The 18,513-nt window shown below is 36.9% G+C and overlaps 1 protein-coding gene across 8 annotated transcripts in view; it reads left to right on the top strand.

The window, feature by feature from the left end:
- ERC1 (ELKS/RAB6-interacting/CAST family member 1) overlaps nucleotides 1-18,513 on the top strand; it is a 266,470-nt gene that overhangs the window by 124,794 nt on the left and 123,163 nt on the right. For 5 of the 8 annotated variants that reach the window (XM_054281943.1, XM_054281940.1, XM_054281946.1 and 2 more), the window contains 2 exons: nucleotides 1,166-1,177; nucleotides 16,149-16,284. In XM_054281943.1, coding sequence (XP_054137918.1) covers nucleotides 1,166-1,177; nucleotides 16,149-16,284 — 148 coding nt within the window. The remainder of the gene's footprint in view (nucleotides 1-1,165; nucleotides 1,178-16,148; nucleotides 16,285-18,513) is intronic. The other 3 variants (XM_054281949.1, XM_054281944.1, XM_054281942.1) reach the window with 1 other exon arrangement.

The following is an 18,513-nucleotide window of genomic DNA, read 5'->3' as shown; positions in this document are numbered from 1 at the left end:
ATTGCAGTTAGCCAAAAATATAAGAAATGGAAAATATAGAAATATTTTTATCCAGCCCATATCCTTCCTTTTTAGAGTGAAATTTTGCCATGGGAGAAGTACAACAAATGTTGTCAAAGCCAAATTGCTATTTTGGACAGAAGGACATTTCCTTTGCCTCTTTTCTATTGACTGAAAATCATCAAATTTAAAATCAGTTTGAAAATATCTATATTTATGGCACCTTGGACTTACCTTGCTGTTATCAGTGAAATTGACAGCAGATGCCTATGAAAGATACTGGAGACATTTGAAAAAAAAAAAAGGCAATAATGAACCTATGGGACCTCATGTTACAAAGGAGACTCCAGCATTTTGTCTTGGTCGTTCTACTGTTGAGCAATGTTGGAGAGAACTGTCAAAAAAATACCTGTTTGGTCATTATTGTTCTTAGATTGCACCTTATACAGGAGAATTATATGGCAGGAAGAAGAGGCAGCTGCTTTTTTTGTTTCTCTTTGGAAGAGGTGACTTCACTGTCAAAATTAAGAAAGATGAGCTTTTAGCTTTGACAAATCTTCAGGTCTCAAGGATTTTAGTCGGTGGTTGGTTTTTTTTTTCCTTTCTATTTAGTCCCTTTATACAAGTTGACATCATCTGCAGGAAAAGTGAAAAAATTGCATGTCTTGCTCATGGAGAGAAAATAAGCCCTTAGAAGATGTCATAAAGGAAACATCAGGTTTCATCTCAGATAGTCAAACTCTGTATTTTCAAAATGTTCATTTGAATTCTGGAAGAAGGGTACTTGCTAATGATATGATATAAATCCAGAGTTTTCTTGAAAGATGGCTTATTTTCTTTTTCCAAGAACTGTTAAGTATTGGAGACTATTTTCTCTACAGAAAGTTGCCTCTAATTGAAATGGTGTAATCTAATCTAAAGGTCCTTTTTTTTTCTCTTATTTCTTTTTCTTGGTTTTTGGTTTGGTTATTTTTTTTTAAAATTAGATGTCTATAAAACATGCAGCTCTGTGTTTGTGAATGATTGTGTGTCTGTGTGTCATTACCTGATTTATATCTGCTTGTTTTGTCCTTTATTCTTGAACTGCTTTATCTCTAGACTCTGTTTTCACAAACTCTAACTCTTTCTCTTTCGCATCTCCTCCTGGATTTGCTGCTTCCTTCAGCCTCACCTCAAGGTCAGTATCTGCTTTTAAAAGGGTGTTTATGAGACTGTCTATTCAGCTAAAATTGAGATCTTATGGAAGATTGCGCATCAAATTACATGATTGCAAAATAAAGGATCAGAGATTTGGTTAAGTCTGTGTAGGAGGATGGGTTGAATAGGGTGCATGTTTAGAAGGAAAGAATTTGTATCAAGCCATTGTAAATCAATGCTGTTGTGCACTGGGAAGAAGGGGGAAGAATAACCAATGAAGGTTTTAAAGGGAAAGAACTCCAGGAGCAGGAAGCTGAAGCAAGACAGTTTAAATATTTCTGGTTTTATCTGTTGCTTTAAGAAGAAAAGAGAGTGGCCATTGGCCATGTTCCACGATACATACACATGCTGTGGAGTGCAGAAGTGGTTCCTTTGAAATACTGGTGGTACAAACTTTAACTGCTGGATCTTTATCATTGCCTCTGTGCCTGAAACCTTACAGGGATGTTGCAGAAACAGTTTTGGTGCAGCTTGAATGTGCTGTGCTGTCAGAAAGAACCAAGGGCTGAGGGTTAGAGAGAAGTGAATTAGCAGGAGGATGAATTTGTTGAAAACACAGTGATAAACCACTGAAGAAAGCCTACTAAGAGACAATATGTTTAATTTGGAGTCTTTCAGCCACGGATCATTTTTCTGGTTTTATATTTTAAAAGCTGTTGCTAACCTTAGATTTTGGGATTTCAGTAGAGTAGCTCAGAGCAAACATCTGTGGCCTAAATAACACAAGTAAGAGTACATTACCTAATGACTCTCATTTCCCTTTGAAAGCTCTGCAACCATGTTGGATTTTAGTCTTTGCTGATAAATTCTGTTGTTAGAAACCATCTGCGACTCCTGAAGAAGGAATGATCATAATTGTTCCAGGCAGTGTCTTTGCCCAGAAAGCCACTACTTAATGACTAAAATTCTGAGTTATCATGGACCAACATCCAACTTTGCTGTTCATGGTTAGCACTGAAAAATGTGGTGGTGGCTGGAATCCCCCAGAGCTGTGATGCTGCTGACGCCTTTAAATTGTGTCAGTGCTGTGACCTTGGTTTGGCACAGGCCCTGCACTTGTGGCCTCGGGTGAGTGTTTTTCTTCCTCCCACAAACTGGAAAAAGATTGGAAGTTAATCACGTTGTTGTCATCCATCAATACCTTCCGTGCTCAGTATGTCATACTGGCATCCTTGTAATTACTGGGGAGAGGAGGTCTGGCCTGGAATGACCCCTTCATGTCCCAAAAAATGTAACTGCCAGGAAGCTTTTCCTGCCCTGTGAACGTTCTCTGAAATAACCACTCTGCCTTTTGCTGCAGGCACAGGATTCTGTGGGCCAGGCTCTATTTGCCTGCTACCACCAGCAAATACTTGTTTGCTTGGTGTGCTTTGGCTGATGGAGTCCTAGATGTTACAGAATTCAGCTGTCAAAGCTGCTTTGACTTCAATCCGTATAGCTAAAGGTTTTTTCAATACCTGTGCCTATGCTGAAATTAATGATAAGAGGGGAAGCAATTTTAGGGTGCTGTTTCGTTGTGATCTTTCTAAGACCTGGAGTGATTTCTCTTTTCACAAGCAATGTAACCATAACTTTTATTTCTCACATTTAGAGCATACTGTAAAATTTGGCTAGAGAAGATATGGCTGTGATTTGAGGTGACCAAGTGTGAGGATTAGGGACTTGGAGGAGTTTTCTAATATGTTAGAGATTGCCCATTCTGTCCTCACAGTTTCTTAGTTGGTTTATTGATTATTTTGGATTACTTTTTTTCAGTTTTTTAAATTATTGTGGCTAGTTGCTGAGTTTTTGATTTATTTGTTAAAATAAATCAAGAGTGTAAGGAAGTAGGTGGAATGACTGCTCTTGGAACTACAAAATCTCTGCTGGCCAGAAACAAAATAAAAATATTCTCCTCAAGGCAAACAGGAAAATTACAGTTGGTGGAAGTATTAGTTTCTTTCCTAAGCACTTCAGAGTTTGCTAATTACCATTGACTGCAATATATGAAGAAATAGCTGTTCTGTGAAGTAACATTCTACCTTGGAAGCTAGTATAGGAGGCATAACTTTATATTTCTCTGAATGATGTAAAGCAATTTTTTCTCAGACATCAGAGCAAATATGTCTCCTGGAAAAGAACTCAGTATGGGAAAAGTGTGTTAGGTATGTCTGTATCCTAACAGGAAGAAATTCTCTGATTATTTCTGTTCTCATCTAGAACAGCTTTACTTACATTAATCAGTACCTCTGAATTTTCTGATCTATCCATGAAACTTTCATCATCTCTCTCCTGTTGACAAACTCAGTGAATCAAAATAGAACCATGTAATCCACATCACTGTTGCTGTTGTGACCTGTATTTGCTGCTCAGAAGTCTTAAGGATCTGGAGTGGATGTCATGCTGATTCATAGTAAATAAAATTGCCTTGGAAAGCACGAGGATTAGAGCAGTTTTCTGTAAGGATTTCTTTTGCTAAGCATCTCTGCTGATGACAGCTTCCCATAAAGAACTCCCCACTGCTGGCTGAGTTCAAGAGTAATAAACCAAATAACACTATACTGATGTCATTACCTGCAGCAGTGAAAAAAAATAGAAAAAATACCATAAATTCATATGCTCCAGTTCTTCTAAGCTGTTCTTTTGAATATATGTCACAAAAGTTGAGATAGATAAAGATAAAAAGACAATCAGGTGCTATAACAAGCAACTGCTGGTTTTTTGAGGGAAGAATGAGCAATATTGATAATGCAGAAATAAGATTTCCAGCCTCAAACTAGGTAACAAACAGCTTAACTGGACAGGAGATATCCCACAGAAAGTTCTCTGGTTTTAGTGCTGTGCTTTCTACTGTCAGATTTTCTGCTAGTTTAGGTCACATAATTGATTGTAATGTCTGCCATGTTTTAAAGCAACTAATCCACTTCTAAGAATAAATTTTTCCAGATTATTTTGCTGTACCAAAGAGAATTTGATGCCTTAGGAGGTAATAATGAAATTCTGTAAACCTTGTTTCCCCAAGCAAGGTGGCTTGGTGATTAGATGAGTACAGGCTGGTGGCATGAATCCAGGTAAAAGTCTGCTGAGAGTGTATCCATGTAAAATTAAATGTCAGTGTAGCAACTCAAGTGTAGCCTTATAAAATCAAAGTAAAAACAAAATACTAAATCTGAGAGGATTATTTCAATCCTTCTTCCAGAGCCCTAAATGTATATTAAACAGAACATGTCTAACCACTGAAGAAATATTTAAAATATCATCCTTCTATAAGAAAATAGCAGATAATACTGCATAAAATGTTCAGAGTGCAGGAAACTCAGGGTGCTATTCAATAATTCTTTTAAAAAGCCAAACCAAAACAGCAGAATACTTAGTGGCAGGCATGTAGTCTGTGGCACCTGTGGGCTTTTCACTGTGCTGGAAATGCCTTTGCACACTGCTGGACCTCCAGGTAGCCATGGATCTGAGCACTGACAGCATGCCAGGGTGCTCAGGAGAAATTTTACTGCAAGTGTGGCTGGCTCTTCAATTTTATACCTTCAGGAGACTCCAGGTCTTCACTCTGCAATAAATTGGTCATTAACCATGTCAGGAAGTGATGAAAATTTGAAGTGTGTTGAGTTAGCCGTGGTTTTAGCTCAGCAGAGACAGAAACGTTATCTCCAAAGAAGTTTCCATTTATATTTCCTTGGCTGTCTCCAAAAAACAGCAATCTGTAGTAGTTGTTTTCTATTCAATATATGTTTCCTGTAGTTCTACTTAGAGCAAAAATGGCTTTGGAATTATTTACACTAAGAAATACTCTTTTTAAAAGAGTTATCTGATCCTTTTGAGTGACGAGAAATATGGCTTCTTAGGGATGATAGTGGGGAAGGAAGAAAATGAAGGCAGTGTAGGTCTCAAAATAGAACTGTGGTTTTCCTTAAAAGAAGTTGTTGGCATAGCCTTTCAAATTTGCTTTAGATATAGTGGTTATCAGAGCTTTCCTCCTCTGTTGGAAGTGGAATCTTTACCTACTCTCTGATTTAGAAGGTTGAACCATTGTTTTATTAAAACTATACCATATAATAGTAATATTATACTTAAGAGATATTAAACTATACTATACAAAGAGACTGAAGAGTATTGAAGAAAAACTTGTGACTGTTTGAGATAGTTAGGACACAGTTTTGACTTAATTGGCTGAGGGATCAAAACAATCTCAGTAGAATCTAATAACTGAATCCTTTCAGGTAAACAATCTTCCTGACATATCTCACATGTGTAAAAACAACAGGAGTAGTGAGTAGAGATAAGAATTGTTCTGTCTTCTCTCTGTGATTCTCTAGGAAAAATCCTGGGAGAGAGAATTATGTGTCTCTCTGTTCAGAGAATGTGAGTGCCACAGTTTGTTGAGGCAGCATTTTCCTGCTGTGAGATTTTCAGCTGCCTGGGAAGTCACTGGTTGCACGTTGAGTCTGTGCCAGTGCCTGAAGTGGAACCTTTTGTTCTTGTGTTGCTTGTGGAGTCCAGGTTGCACTGCTGACCTGCACACAAGGTGTGCCTCAGATGGGAGCCTTTGAGCCCTGGTGTTTCAGATGTGCCTTTCACTGCCTCACTTATCAATTGACAGCATTACTTCACTGCTCACTGAGCTCATGTTTTCCATCCTCATTCCTGTGAAACCAGCTTCCCTAACAGGCCGATGCATCATCTCTGCAAATAATTCCTCATCTTCTGCATGAAAAATATGTTAGATAAGCAGAGATATTTATTACAGTCATGCAGCTTATAGATGCAGTGAATATTTCTGTTGCTATCAGTCAGTTAATTGGAAATCATTCCTAATCACTTTACTGCAAAATGAAAACAAAATTTCTTGTCCATGAAATCCCAAGTAGGCTATTAGAGATACTGCAAGATAAAAACATGCTTAACATTCTTAGGCTAAAATTAAATTAGAAATCTCTTTTTCCCCATTTTCCCTTTCTCTTCTATGGCTCTCTTCCATTTCATTGTTCTTGCAGGGTGGTGTATTCAAGCATTCCCTCCTTCTGCATAATGTGTTCTTCATCTGCAAACAATAGAGGGCCCTTTCATACTGGAATATGTCAGCTTTTCTAGATAGTCTTCTTGAAGTACCCCAGGCAATTCAGACAGATTTAATCAAGCTCTCAGTAACTCACTTAATTTCCTGCTTATCCAGCAGATAGGCCACTCTTCTTAATTAAGAGAAATGGGGTTTTTTTCACTTCCTTAGAGAACAAAATATTTCCAGTTGTCACTTCCTGTTCATGGCTGAGTAATTAACTCCCATCTCCCAGGGGTAAGGTGCCTCCTCTCCCTTTAGCGACCCAGCACACTCCTCCCAGTGTAAAGTGCTTTTACATGGAGCATTCCTATGTATCTATTTACAACACTGGACAGATTTGATAGAAATTGGGATCAAGCATGTTGATAGTTTTGGGGTGGCAGTGGGGTTGGAATGATTCAATTCCAGCTTCCTGCCTCCAAGCACTTTGGAATGAACTTTACAGGTAAGTCTCTTTTTTTTACTTAATTCTTTTTATACAAAACCAAAAGTGACCAAGAATTACAAACCTGAGTTGCAAAATGCTCTCTGTAAATGCACAAAAGCCTCATTTCAGCCTAGAAATTACAGCTGCCAGCAAGTTGGCAATTGCCAAGCTGGAGTGCTCAGGGCCAGCCTTGGCAAAGAAAGGAAAAGGTGCCAGCCCAGCAGAAAAGTGAGACTGCTTTCCTGCTAGTTCCTTCTCTCCTGGGGATTAAAAGAGAGGTGACATAATGCAACTTTACCCCATAAATATCTGTAAGGATAGAACTCTTATTATAGTGGGGATGCTGTACCTTTGAAAATGCATTCCTTTGGGAGCACCACTGTTGTGTTCATCCCTGGATCTTTGCTTAAGCTTATCCTATTCTGTAATTGTCTGCATTGTATTTTCAATTTAGTTCCTTGAGTCTGCAGTGTTTTAATAAAACAAGTGCATTCCTGGTTTTCAGATGGTAGCATTTTTGGTTTTGTAGGATGCCCCTGAATTCTTATGTAATTGTACCAAATTTATTAATGTTGTTAACTTAAAATCAACTACTAGATACATTCATTTCACTTTTTAGTGTGTAATTTTTCACTTTCACAAATCAATCAGAATATGTTAGCAATTTCAATTAGTAATAAATAGCTTAGAAATACGTTTTTTTAATTACTAACTCCTAGCAATATATGTAAAATACATGAGAGCAAACACATTTTGAGTATTTAGGATGTCAGCATATTTTAAAGGATTGGTACCTCAAATCAGTGTGAATTGCCTTTATTTTAGCACTTGCTCCTCTTGCTCAATTGGTTTTTTTCATCATTTACTTTAAGGCCATCCTGTATGGAAAAAAAACAGGAGAAAGCGTTAAAGGAAATTAATTATCAAAACTTTAGTAGGTATACTGCTTAAATGTGTAAGACATATCTTGCATTTTTAACATACAGCTATCAAGAGGACAGAATAATAATGTTCAACTTTATCCCAAATTCCTGCAAATTTTTGGAAAGGACTTTTCTCTCTTCATTGCTTGTCTACATACATATAGATGTTTAAGCTACTCTAGCATGGTACTTAAATGCCTAGTTTTAAAATTTTCTTATCCTTACATTAATTTTTTGTTTGGTTGCAATGCCTAATTTTTATGTTTGATTTTTTGTTTTAATTGTTGTTTGTATTGGGTGTTATTTTAGAAGGAATTAGAAAATATTTGCCCATCTGAAATAAAACAACTGCTGTATGGTGATTTGTTTTGTCTTCTGGCTGGTGGGATTGCAGTTTAAAAAGCCATGTGTTATCTTAGACCACAAAATACCCTCTGAAATGTCAATAAAATGCCGTTCAACACTTTTTGCAGCCAAATGGGGCAGGTCTCTTGAGCAGAGGGTGGCTGGCTGTGTGTGATCTGTTCACAGGGCAGTTGGATTGTGAGCTGGAGTTAAAGGTAAAGAGAACAGCACCTGTGGGACTTCTTCCCACACTGCTAGGGCCAAATTCAACTAACCCAGCATGTTGCAGGGCAAAGGAATCCACACCAAAGCCTAATCAGCCATTTTATAAATGTCGTTTTTGGCTTTGCATCTGTTTGTTCAATTAACAAAAGCAGGAAAAAAATACAACGGAACAATCTTATTTTTGAACGACTGAATGCTTTTATTAAGGTCCTTAAAATATTAGTATTTTTCTTAACAAAGGAACGCCCATACCACTATATTACAGGTTTATTTCAGAATACACCTGAAGTTTGTGTTTTTAATGTTCCTAGCAACAATCAAAACTAAAAGTTGCAAGATTTTACAATTAAGATTTCTTTTTTAGTTCAATTGCTTTCAGCTTACAAAAATAGTTATCAAATGTATGATTAATTTGCTATTTAATCTCTGAAGTTTGAGTTAAAATTTTAAACCAGTTATGAAATTATGGTAATTTATTCATTATTTTCATCACAGAATTTACTTCCAGAAAATAGGTGCTGAGAATTTAAGTAGTTGGGAAGCTGTATATTCATTTATTAGTCTTTTTTTTTTTAGCTGCACATTGGCTGGACAAATAGGTGCGAAGGATTCTATTTACAAAACTGTAATTAGAGATTAATGAAAACATGAGTTGCTATAGATGTTTACCAGAAATATTTAGTGTCTTATTGTATTTGGCCCTGTGTGAAAGCAAACCTTTGGTTTGCTTGATTTGATATGGACTTGTTGCACTAAAACCAAGAGACTTTGTTTAATCTCTGCTGATAATCCACCAATTTCAGCCAGTTGGTTGGAGCAATTTTTCTTTTCTTACTGTTTTTTTGAGAATACTCAGACAGCAGCATTTGACTTTGCCATTGTATGTAGCTGGGCTTCTGTCTCATGGCTGGAGAGCACCCTGGTTGATTCTGGTTTTGTGTTTTTTAATTCCCTCATGAAATGTTCCATGTAGCATTAAATAATAACTTATGCCACCTTATTACTTGGTAAGCCTCATCTGTTGCTAATGAGTCAGGTGATAGATTTCTTTTCCAAAGTGTTTCTAAATTGGGTTGGGATAACATTTTTTTATTATATTGAGTTTCTAGATTCATATGGTGTGTGCTCCCCTATCTTGTATCTTCCCATGACCTGTTTCTAGAAGAAAATCTTTGTGTTGTTTCAGCTACAGGGAGAGATGTGCTGACTGCATCAGGAAATGTGCATTCTATTAGGTAAATAATTATTATCACTGAAGAAAGACAGTGGTCAGTGTAAAGTCAAGATCTGCTTGAAGGCTTGACTTTAACACCTCTTGATTCAGACATTGTTGAGCTCCTGTCCCTAAAATCTGGGGCAAGTGAGTTTCCCACATCCTTCACCCCTTGCCTCCTCCAGTGCTGACCTGAACACACACTTTGTTTTCAGAAATCAAAGTTTCCTAGCCTCAGGAAATGAAGGCCACCCCTCATCTCTTGAAGCCACCATGGGACAATTTGACTCACATGCAGCAGCCCAGTCCCATTTTCAGGATCTGCTAATATTTTCATTGGCACTCCTTACCTTGTCATGTAAGTGGTGCAGAACAGCAAGGAGCAGTGTAACAAAATGATGAGAGGTTTTGGGAGAAGTTCACAGGCAGGAGAGGTGGCTGAGTGCTGTGCAGTTGAACAGGAACAGTTTAAGTGTGTGATTGATCTTTTATCTTGGATGCAATGACCAACAGAAGTGGTAATGTTAAACCAAGTTTCTGAAGCATAGTGAAATTATTGTTTCTTTTAGGTAGTAATTTAATGCACCATTTTTGATCTTGTTATAACGTTGAAGGGCAATGACAAACTGGTTGAGAAGCTGGAACTGCTGTGTACAGCCAAGGCCCAGAGAACCCTTAAAAAACCCAACCCAGCCATACAAAATTCCACATAGACCTTCAGCAGGTGTAATTCCCCTAATCCTAATTTTTTGAATACATAAGGTGAAGAACTTTGTTGAACCCTTGGCAGCTGTCAGTCACACACCCAGTTGTGATGATGGGGCTGTGTGGTGTGGTCAGTCCTGTTTCCTTCATTGCTGATTTATCTTCCCTTTATCACTTGCTTTTTTGTGAGGTTAAGCAATTAGGCTTTCCAAACACTGCCATTATTCTCCATTATTTGATGACTAACCCTAACTAAGGTAAAGTGAGTTTTGAACAACTAAAAGCCAAATCAAAACCTCTTAGAACAGTTTTTTTTCTTTATTTTCAAAATATTTTTGGGAAGAGTTTTTCCTTGGTTTCCTTCTGCTGCATGCCCCAGAATGTAAATATTTTTCTTTGTGTACCAAAACTACAAAAAAACCCACAAAACAAAGCAAGAAAACCCAAACAACTTACCTATATCACTGTATTCATGATCTTTTAAATTCAGAAGTTATGGTTAAGGATATGGCCAGCTAAAATATTATGTAGGGGCAGACCTTAAAAATAAAGTGACAAAGGAAATTTTGGAGGTAGATATTGTAATTTGGACACTTCTTAGGACTACAGAGTGCTCGGAGATCTTTGGCAATGATAGCACCACCCTCAAGGAGGGCAATGGGAGGTTCTGATCTGTCTCTGGGACCAGTGATGGGACACAAGGAAAAGGAATGAAGTTGCATCAGAGGAAGTTGAGGCTGGACTTTAGGAGCAGACTCCTCACCATGAGGGAGCAGAGAAGTGGCCACAGCTCTAAGGCTGACAGGGTTCAAGCAGTGTCTGACAGTGCTCTCAGTGGTGTGGTTTAGGTTTAGGTAGTCATGCAACAAGAGGGAGTTGGACTCAATGATCCTTATGGGTCCCTGCCAACTTGAAATATTCAATGATTCTACTCTATGTATTGTAGAACCTAATATTTCATAACACAAGGCACTGTGGCAATTCAAAACTAACATATTAGGTCATTGCATCCAGTTTTCAGTGTAGGTTTTTTCAGTCATGTTGACTATTTTATCAATATAAGTCATGTTGAGGAGCAAGGTGTTCTTTGAAGCATCTGAAGTTCATCTGTCCATCAGGATTAGCAGCTGCAGCAGCAGTGGAGTGTCCTGTGGGTGGTGGTAATGCTGCAGCAATGAAAGCTTGAGCTCAGCAATCCTTCTGACATGGCTGACAGACACATGGAAATACTTCTGAGTGCCTAAGTCAGATGAGTAAAGCAAGCTGTTGTACTGTAGCAGTGCACAAGATGTGCATGTTTGTTCCTGGTGTGTGAGCCATTGTGTGAAATGCAGCATGTGTGTGTACACTTCATATTGCAGGGAAGCTTTGGTGGTGGTTCAAAAGCATTCTAAATGTTTGCTTAACCTGGATTGTTCTAAAAATACCTCTGTGTGTTAGACACCTAAATGTGAAGGAAAAGTATGTTAAAATATAATAATAAAATTGCAATTGATTTATTCATATTTTCAGTTAATATTTTATCAACTTCTGTCTTACAAGAATAACATCTGAAATTATGTCAGAAAAGATAACCAGATGCAGCTAATAGCTTACATTACATTAATGTGTAGCATGAAAATCCATATGAGGAGAGAATTAGCAGCTGTATGTATGCTGATGTGCGTTACAGTAAAATATAATGAGATCAGTGTCAAAATGAAAAAAATATTGACATTAATGCAGAAAAAATAATTTCATAAGAGCCTTTAAGAAATGGCCAATGTAGCAATTGGTCTTCTTAATGAGGAAAGGTTTTCCCTATGGCTGATGGGTAACAAAGTGGCTTGCCACTTTTCAGGAATGCCTGATGCTCTACTGGTCTTTTATAATTTGTATTTGTCTTCCTGTTTTGAAATAATTTTGAAATGTGAAATCTTCTCTTTTGAAATTTCTTATTGCTTATTGTGATTGATTGACTTTATTCCCCATGGTGTTGGGCTATATTTCATCACTGGAAATGCAAGAATTTTATGGAGAAGTGGAAAGGTGTGGCTTGTTCAGACATCTTTACTCTTTCATTAAAGAAAGAGTAAAGCCATAGATATGAACAGCTGGTTTCAGTGTCCAGATTAGGAAATCTTAGGGGATTTTTTCATCAGGCGCGTGGACTACATCATGCACCCAAAATGAAAGGATGTGAAATGTTTTATTGTGAAAATCATGGCCTGTCTTAAGTTGAAAGACTTTGGGGTTTGTATTTTTTAATCAGAAGCCTGAATTTTATTCTACTTCCTTTTATCTAATTCATTAGTCTGTAACAGTACTTGGCGTGACATACTGTTTAATTGGAAAAAAATTCAAAATAATGGAAAAGAGTTTTCACTTTTGAGGGCAAAATGTTTTAGGAGATTGACTTTCAAAAAAGATAGTTATCTTAAAATTGCTATTAAAAGTGCAAAAGAAAATGTTATTTCCAAAATTAGTGGGATTCTTCATTTAATTCAACTTGAACATTCTCAATAGGTTTTTCTTCTTTTATATATGACTATAAAGTTTTTATTATTTGATTTGAGGAGACTCTGAGAGTAAACATCTTCTGAGGTGAGGGTCTTTTGCCTTTGTTAGTTTTGTAATTTCTGCTGGTTCCAGTTGGTGTCTTCTTCAAAGCTTTATCTCAGTGATACCTGGCTCTCCAGCTTTAATTAGAACTGCCAGAATTCTTTCTCTCTTTTGTGGCCCTGTTTTGCAAATATATTTCTGTAGGAATGTGTATTTATGGTAATACTTAATGCACTGTATCTTTCAGAAGTTCATCAGCTCTTTATTTTGTGATGAGAAGCCCACATGCACTTTGCAAATTGCTGTTTGCTGTTGCTGTACATGCAGACAGTGGTGCTTTCTAGAAAACATTCTTAAACCTCTAAGGTCTTGCCATCATTATACAAAACTCATTCTCTTTTTACTATCTTTGATCTCATGCAATTTTTTTCAGTTTTAATAGTACTTTTAGACATTAAGGATTTTTTTTAAACTTTGCTGTGTCTTTGATAGGATGTGAGCTCTACACATGTGGAGCTCTATGTGCAATTCATTCAAAAGAGTTAAAATAACATTAAGCTTACAAAATGAAGCTCTCAGACTGAAGGAGTTGCAGAGCTTCGTTTGTTTCTTTCTGTTTCTTTTTTCCTAATAAGCTTCCTTGTGCACATATATTATGAAAAAAATTCCTCTTGACTGTCTCTTCAAAAAATGTACCAGTTGCAGCATGCTCACTTAAGTCACGTTCTTTCTGTAATTTTATTTTATTGTTCCAGTTCAGTATGTGGTCCAGTTCTGCACATTGTTCAGTGGTGGTGTGGAGATGAAATTGAAATCATCAGTAGTACTGCAGTGTTTAAAATAGCAACAGAACTGACTTATTGAGCAGTGAATGGGGTGATACTTAATGAGCAAGCTTTTGAGGTCTGTTGATACTAAAAATATGAGTATGTATTTAAATATTTTAAAAGATTGTTGCATATATAAAAAGATGATTCTCTGACTGGCTTTGAAGACTGAAAGTTATTTGGCAGAGAAGGAAGATCATTCTTTACAGAACCACAGTATGAAGTCTTCAGAGCTTCACAGAACTTTCATGGTATAAATGTCAAAGGGCTGTGGACTTTTAAATGCTGAACCTTTTGCATGATTATCTGCATGAGGTATTGCAAAAGTGAGAATTTTCATTTGGTACCACAGGCATCGAGATGAGATGAAATGTGTATTCATGTATCAAATGACTCCGAGCCTTGTTGGGTTTATAGATTTGGAGTTTCATGTAACCTTCCCAGATTTATACAATTAAACAGTTGGGGAAATTCTAGTTACTGCCACAAATACCTGTATATTTGAAAAGTATATAGCCCAACTTTTGTTCCTTTTTGACATCAGAGATATGGAGGGATAGTTGTGTCTTGTACATGATTCAAAGCCAGGTTAAATGGAGCTTTGAGCAACATGGTCTAGTAGAAAATTTTATGGAGATTGATCTCTGGATTACAAGCACTAGGTAATTTCAAGACTTAACTTTAATAAAGCTTGTCTTTGTCTCAAAGCATCTACCTAATATATTAGAATGTCATTGATTTTGGTTCACACCAAAATTAATGTCAATAGTACATGTCCTTATAATTGCCCATCTCTTTGAAATACATATTTTGTTTGAGAACACTTTGGACCATGTAGGAGATTATCTATTTCAGATAGATAATCTATTTTGAAGAAGGTTGGGGCTTTATTAATATTTTTGTCTCTTATCTAACTAGTTGGTTATAATAATAAAGATCAGTTTCTCAATATGTGAATCTAGCTTTGCACATTTATTTTAAAAATACTTAACTTAATTCCTCTAATTTTAATTTTAAAATTGAGTAAAAATTCTCATATGGAATTGAATGTGTTGGGCTGACATATTTTCATTTTCTGCATCGCCTTAGCTGTACTTTCTGTGTTTATTTTATTGGACAGATAGAACTGTGTATTGTACAAGCTGAGCTGGTGCCAGCATAATATTTCCAATAAGTTGTTTAATCACTGAGCGAGTCTGCTTTCAAACTGGGCAATGAGCCCATTGCCAGTATGCAGCACTGGGTTAGAATAACTCAACAATTACACTGGTGGTGTTTAAAAAGCATCCTGACTCAAATCAGCTGTAACTCTTGGACAGGATAGTTAAGTATGCCAATAATATTTTAACATCATCAGAAAAGAGCTTTCATTTTTTATTGGTCTCCAGAGGCCATCAGCACTTTTTCACCCTAAGAGTTTGTTTTAGCACCAAGGAAAATGTGCTGTTTTCAGGATTTTCCCAGCCTCAGTTGGCTTACATTGGAAAAAAGCAGAGCTCAGAGTTGAACCTCAGAGCTGAGAGTGTTTTTGGAGGAACTCAAAACACTGACTGGTCATATGCCACGTAATTTGAACATAAATATATCACAAAGAGATGCGTTCTTGATCATACTTTTGTTAGGAGTTCTGAAGAAAATATTAAAGAAGGGTTGTTTGTGATCTGTTCTAAAAGTATTTCTGAAATACAGAAGAAACATTCTTCCCTGTCTGTGTGGATAACATACCAGATCTGAAGCTGGTATATCATTCTGTTTTCTAAACAGTAAATTAAAGAGCCGCCTCTACTACTTGCATGATGTTTTGGGGAAATCTTGCAACCAAAGAATCTGTCTTTTATTCCAAAATCCAAACTCCAGATATAATTATGGAGAAAAGGGCTGAGGAAGCAAAGCTAGCCTGTTTTGTTTTGATTGGACTAAAAGTTTAGACTCAAGTTCTCTGTGGTCAGGAGGCTGAGATTAAAGGGTCTGTAATTAGATTCAATACTCCATGTGTCTTAATGCCCTGAAAGGCCAAACCCTGTCTGCAGGCAGTGGTAGCTGCCAGGATCATCAAAAATAGTCCATAGATGTAAGTGAAAAGGAAATGATGCACAGTTTCTCAAATAGTTTGTTCTTACCTGTTGTGTCTTGTTTCTGTAAAAAGAAAGGGTAGGAAATTCCTCAAAATATCAAGAAAACAGGTAGATCTTGAGGTTGAAAAGAAATTGTTTTACCTGTGGAAACAGATTCTCTAATTCTTGTAGGTAATCCTCTATAATCAAGTCATGTTTCAGTAGTTTTCCTTTTGCTCCTCCTGTGTTCCTCACATTAGATACAGTGGTACCCAAAGCAAAATGGGTTATTAGATTTCTGCGATTTTATATTTACATGTGTGTGTGAATAGAGAAGAGTTCTCTTCCCCAAAGCCAGAAGAGGACAGGTGCATCTTTTGATTAACAGTTTATTAATCAAATTAAAATTACCAAATGCTTTTGTTTCAGGAATTTTCTAGGTCAGGTTAATAGTAATGAGCAAAATGAAGCCTTCTTTTGGCTCAATTAACAGTGGAAGGTAATGTTTAAGGATGGGTTTGGTGCTGGTGACCTTGTGCCAAGGAAGTGGTGGCACTTGATGGTGCCACTGTTCCCTGGCCCAGCTCCTCACTGATGGAAACTGCTCTGGACCGCGCTCTGAGTGCTCCTCTCTTTTGCAGGCAAGTTAAAGATCAAAACAAGAAAGTAGCAAATCTGAAGCACAAAGAACAAGTGGAGAAAAAGAAGAGTGCACAGATGCTGGAGGAGGCCAGGAGACGAGAGGATAACCTTAATGACAGCTCCCAGCAGCTTCAGGTAACGTGGGAATTGATTAATGCAGTTGGGATAAGGAGCCAGGCTGAGCTGCCTGGCTCTCTGCTCTACCTCCTGGTCTGTTCTCATAGCTTTTACCTAGCAATTTTGTCCCTGATTGTTTAAAAAGACACATCTATCCTACAGCATTTCAAAGAAAGCAGCCTCTCTCAGTTGCCTTCATATCTTCCTCAATTTTCATAAGAGGAAAATGTACTTTTAACTGTCAACTTGGTTATGAAGTGCATCGTTGAAGTAATTATATCAATTCCATATTGAGATTGGATGTGACATTTCTCTCTTCTCTGCTCTACTAACAGCCTTTTTCTTTAGCTGTTTTGTCTGCTTTCCCAGCTGGTTTTACCTTATATTGGTGTCCTTTCTTCAGTAAATGAAAGATAACCAAGTAAGTATTCCTAGAGAAAGCTGGAGTTACTGTGAGGTGACTGGAGGACCACGTTTTCTATTGTAGTCATGCTTGTTTACCTCATGAATTCCTGGTGGGCTTTCTGGTCAGTTTGCTTTATTTCTGAAGTGATCATGCTGCTGCCCCGCAGAGTTATCTGGTTATCTCAAATCTGCCCAGGCATAAGAAAGTCACTGGTATAAAAGCAAGTCAAATATTTCTCAGTGTGCTGTGTATTGAGATTAGCTGCAGGAGGTTTATCAAAAGGTAAGTTTTCAATTGCTGTCATAAAAATATTAAACTACTGGCATGGGGTACAGCAAAGATACCATGATGCTAAATGTGGAGATAATAGACATTTTGACTGTGTTTTCTTTAATTTACAAAAATAACTTTCTTTTTGGTGAGTGAAAATAAACATGGAAACTGCACCCTACCTTGTAGTCTTTAATTCTGTTCATCTTTAAAGAGCAAGCCTTTCTTTGTTTTCCTTTGTTATTATTTTTATCAGCCACATATCTTAATACATCTATAGTGAAGACACACAATACATCCTAAGGGTTCTCTAGTAAAGATAAATTCTTTCCTTATGGGATGATGGGGGGATGTTTTCAGCTAAAACTTTGAAAGAACCACTGAAACGCGTGTCCATGGAGTGCTCTCAGACGCACCATTTTGTGGTTTTCTCCATCAACTCCAGTCCTGCATGTACTGGGCAATGAAATAGTTAAGTTCCAAGTGTATGAGAATGATTTCATAACTGCAGACCTTTATAAAAGGCGGGAATGTGGAATTTCTACATCTGCTAATGGGTTTTGTGGCTCTAGTGCTTTGGCAATTCACAAGGCTCTCGTTATGTGGCAGCTATGTTTGAATAACAGAGTCCTCCTGGTATTAGAGAAATGTCTTTAAAAATTCCTCAAAATACTACAATATTTGGTTAGATTCCTAATCTGCATTTGAGTAAATCTATATTTCAAGTGTGAAAAGACAGCTGGTGCTTCACATTTTCCTTGCAATTACATGGGTGGTATATTTATTGAATGACACCATTCCATCAGACCTTCATCTTTGTTTTTATGTAGCAGTTCAAGATTTTAAAAGGAATGGCTTCCTTTTCTGGCTCTCCCTCCCCAGTTATTCTTTTCTTTCCCTTTTCATTTTTCTGTCTTTTTCACATATGTAATGCACTGAAAAAAGCCTGAAATTTGTTTTCTCTCAGCTTCTATTTGTATACTCAAACCACTTTTTTTTTTTCTTTTAAGAAACAATAATATATGTGAAATGTTTCTACTATATAGCAATGAACAGAAAGTGATATTACAGTTGCTAAGAACTTTAAGTTCTGCTAAAACTATTTAACACCAGTTTTTGGTACATCAAGGAGATGGTACAGCTTTGGTGGTAGCAGTGAAGCAGCGTTTACTCAGAAAAAAAAGGTGTTGCTTTACATCAGAGTTCTTTAAGAATGTATAGATTCCCTTACAATTTCTTACCCAATTCTTTACTTATAAAGTGTTTTAAGCAGTTGAGAGATCATAGATATAAAAATATGAATAGCATGGATATCTTTACCTTTTCCCATTCAGATTTTCCAACTAGAGATCTCTGTAGGGCAGTACATACTTTTTTGCAGTTTGCTTATGTTTTGGTTTATTCTACACTGGTGTCTTTGCTTTCTATATGGTTATATGCAAGTTTTTTTTGACACTAAAAATCGACGTTATTAAATGCGTTATTAAATAAAATAAGATTGAAGTGTGACGTGATAGTCAACATTGAAGTGTGCAGGTTATCATGGTATTAATGTTACTTGATTTTCCCTA

The sequence above is a fragment of the Melozone crissalis genome, unplaced genomic scaffold (genome assembly GCF_028551555.1).
Source record: "Melozone crissalis strain CALT ecotype California unplaced genomic scaffold, PUWL_Pcris_2 ptg000033l_1, whole genome shotgun sequence".
In the NCBI taxonomy this organism is placed as follows: Eukaryota; Metazoa; Chordata; class Aves; order Passeriformes; family Passerellidae; genus Melozone; species Melozone crissalis.
The sequence above is the reverse complement of the archived record's forward strand: the minus strand, read 5'-3'. Positions and strand labels throughout refer to the sequence as shown.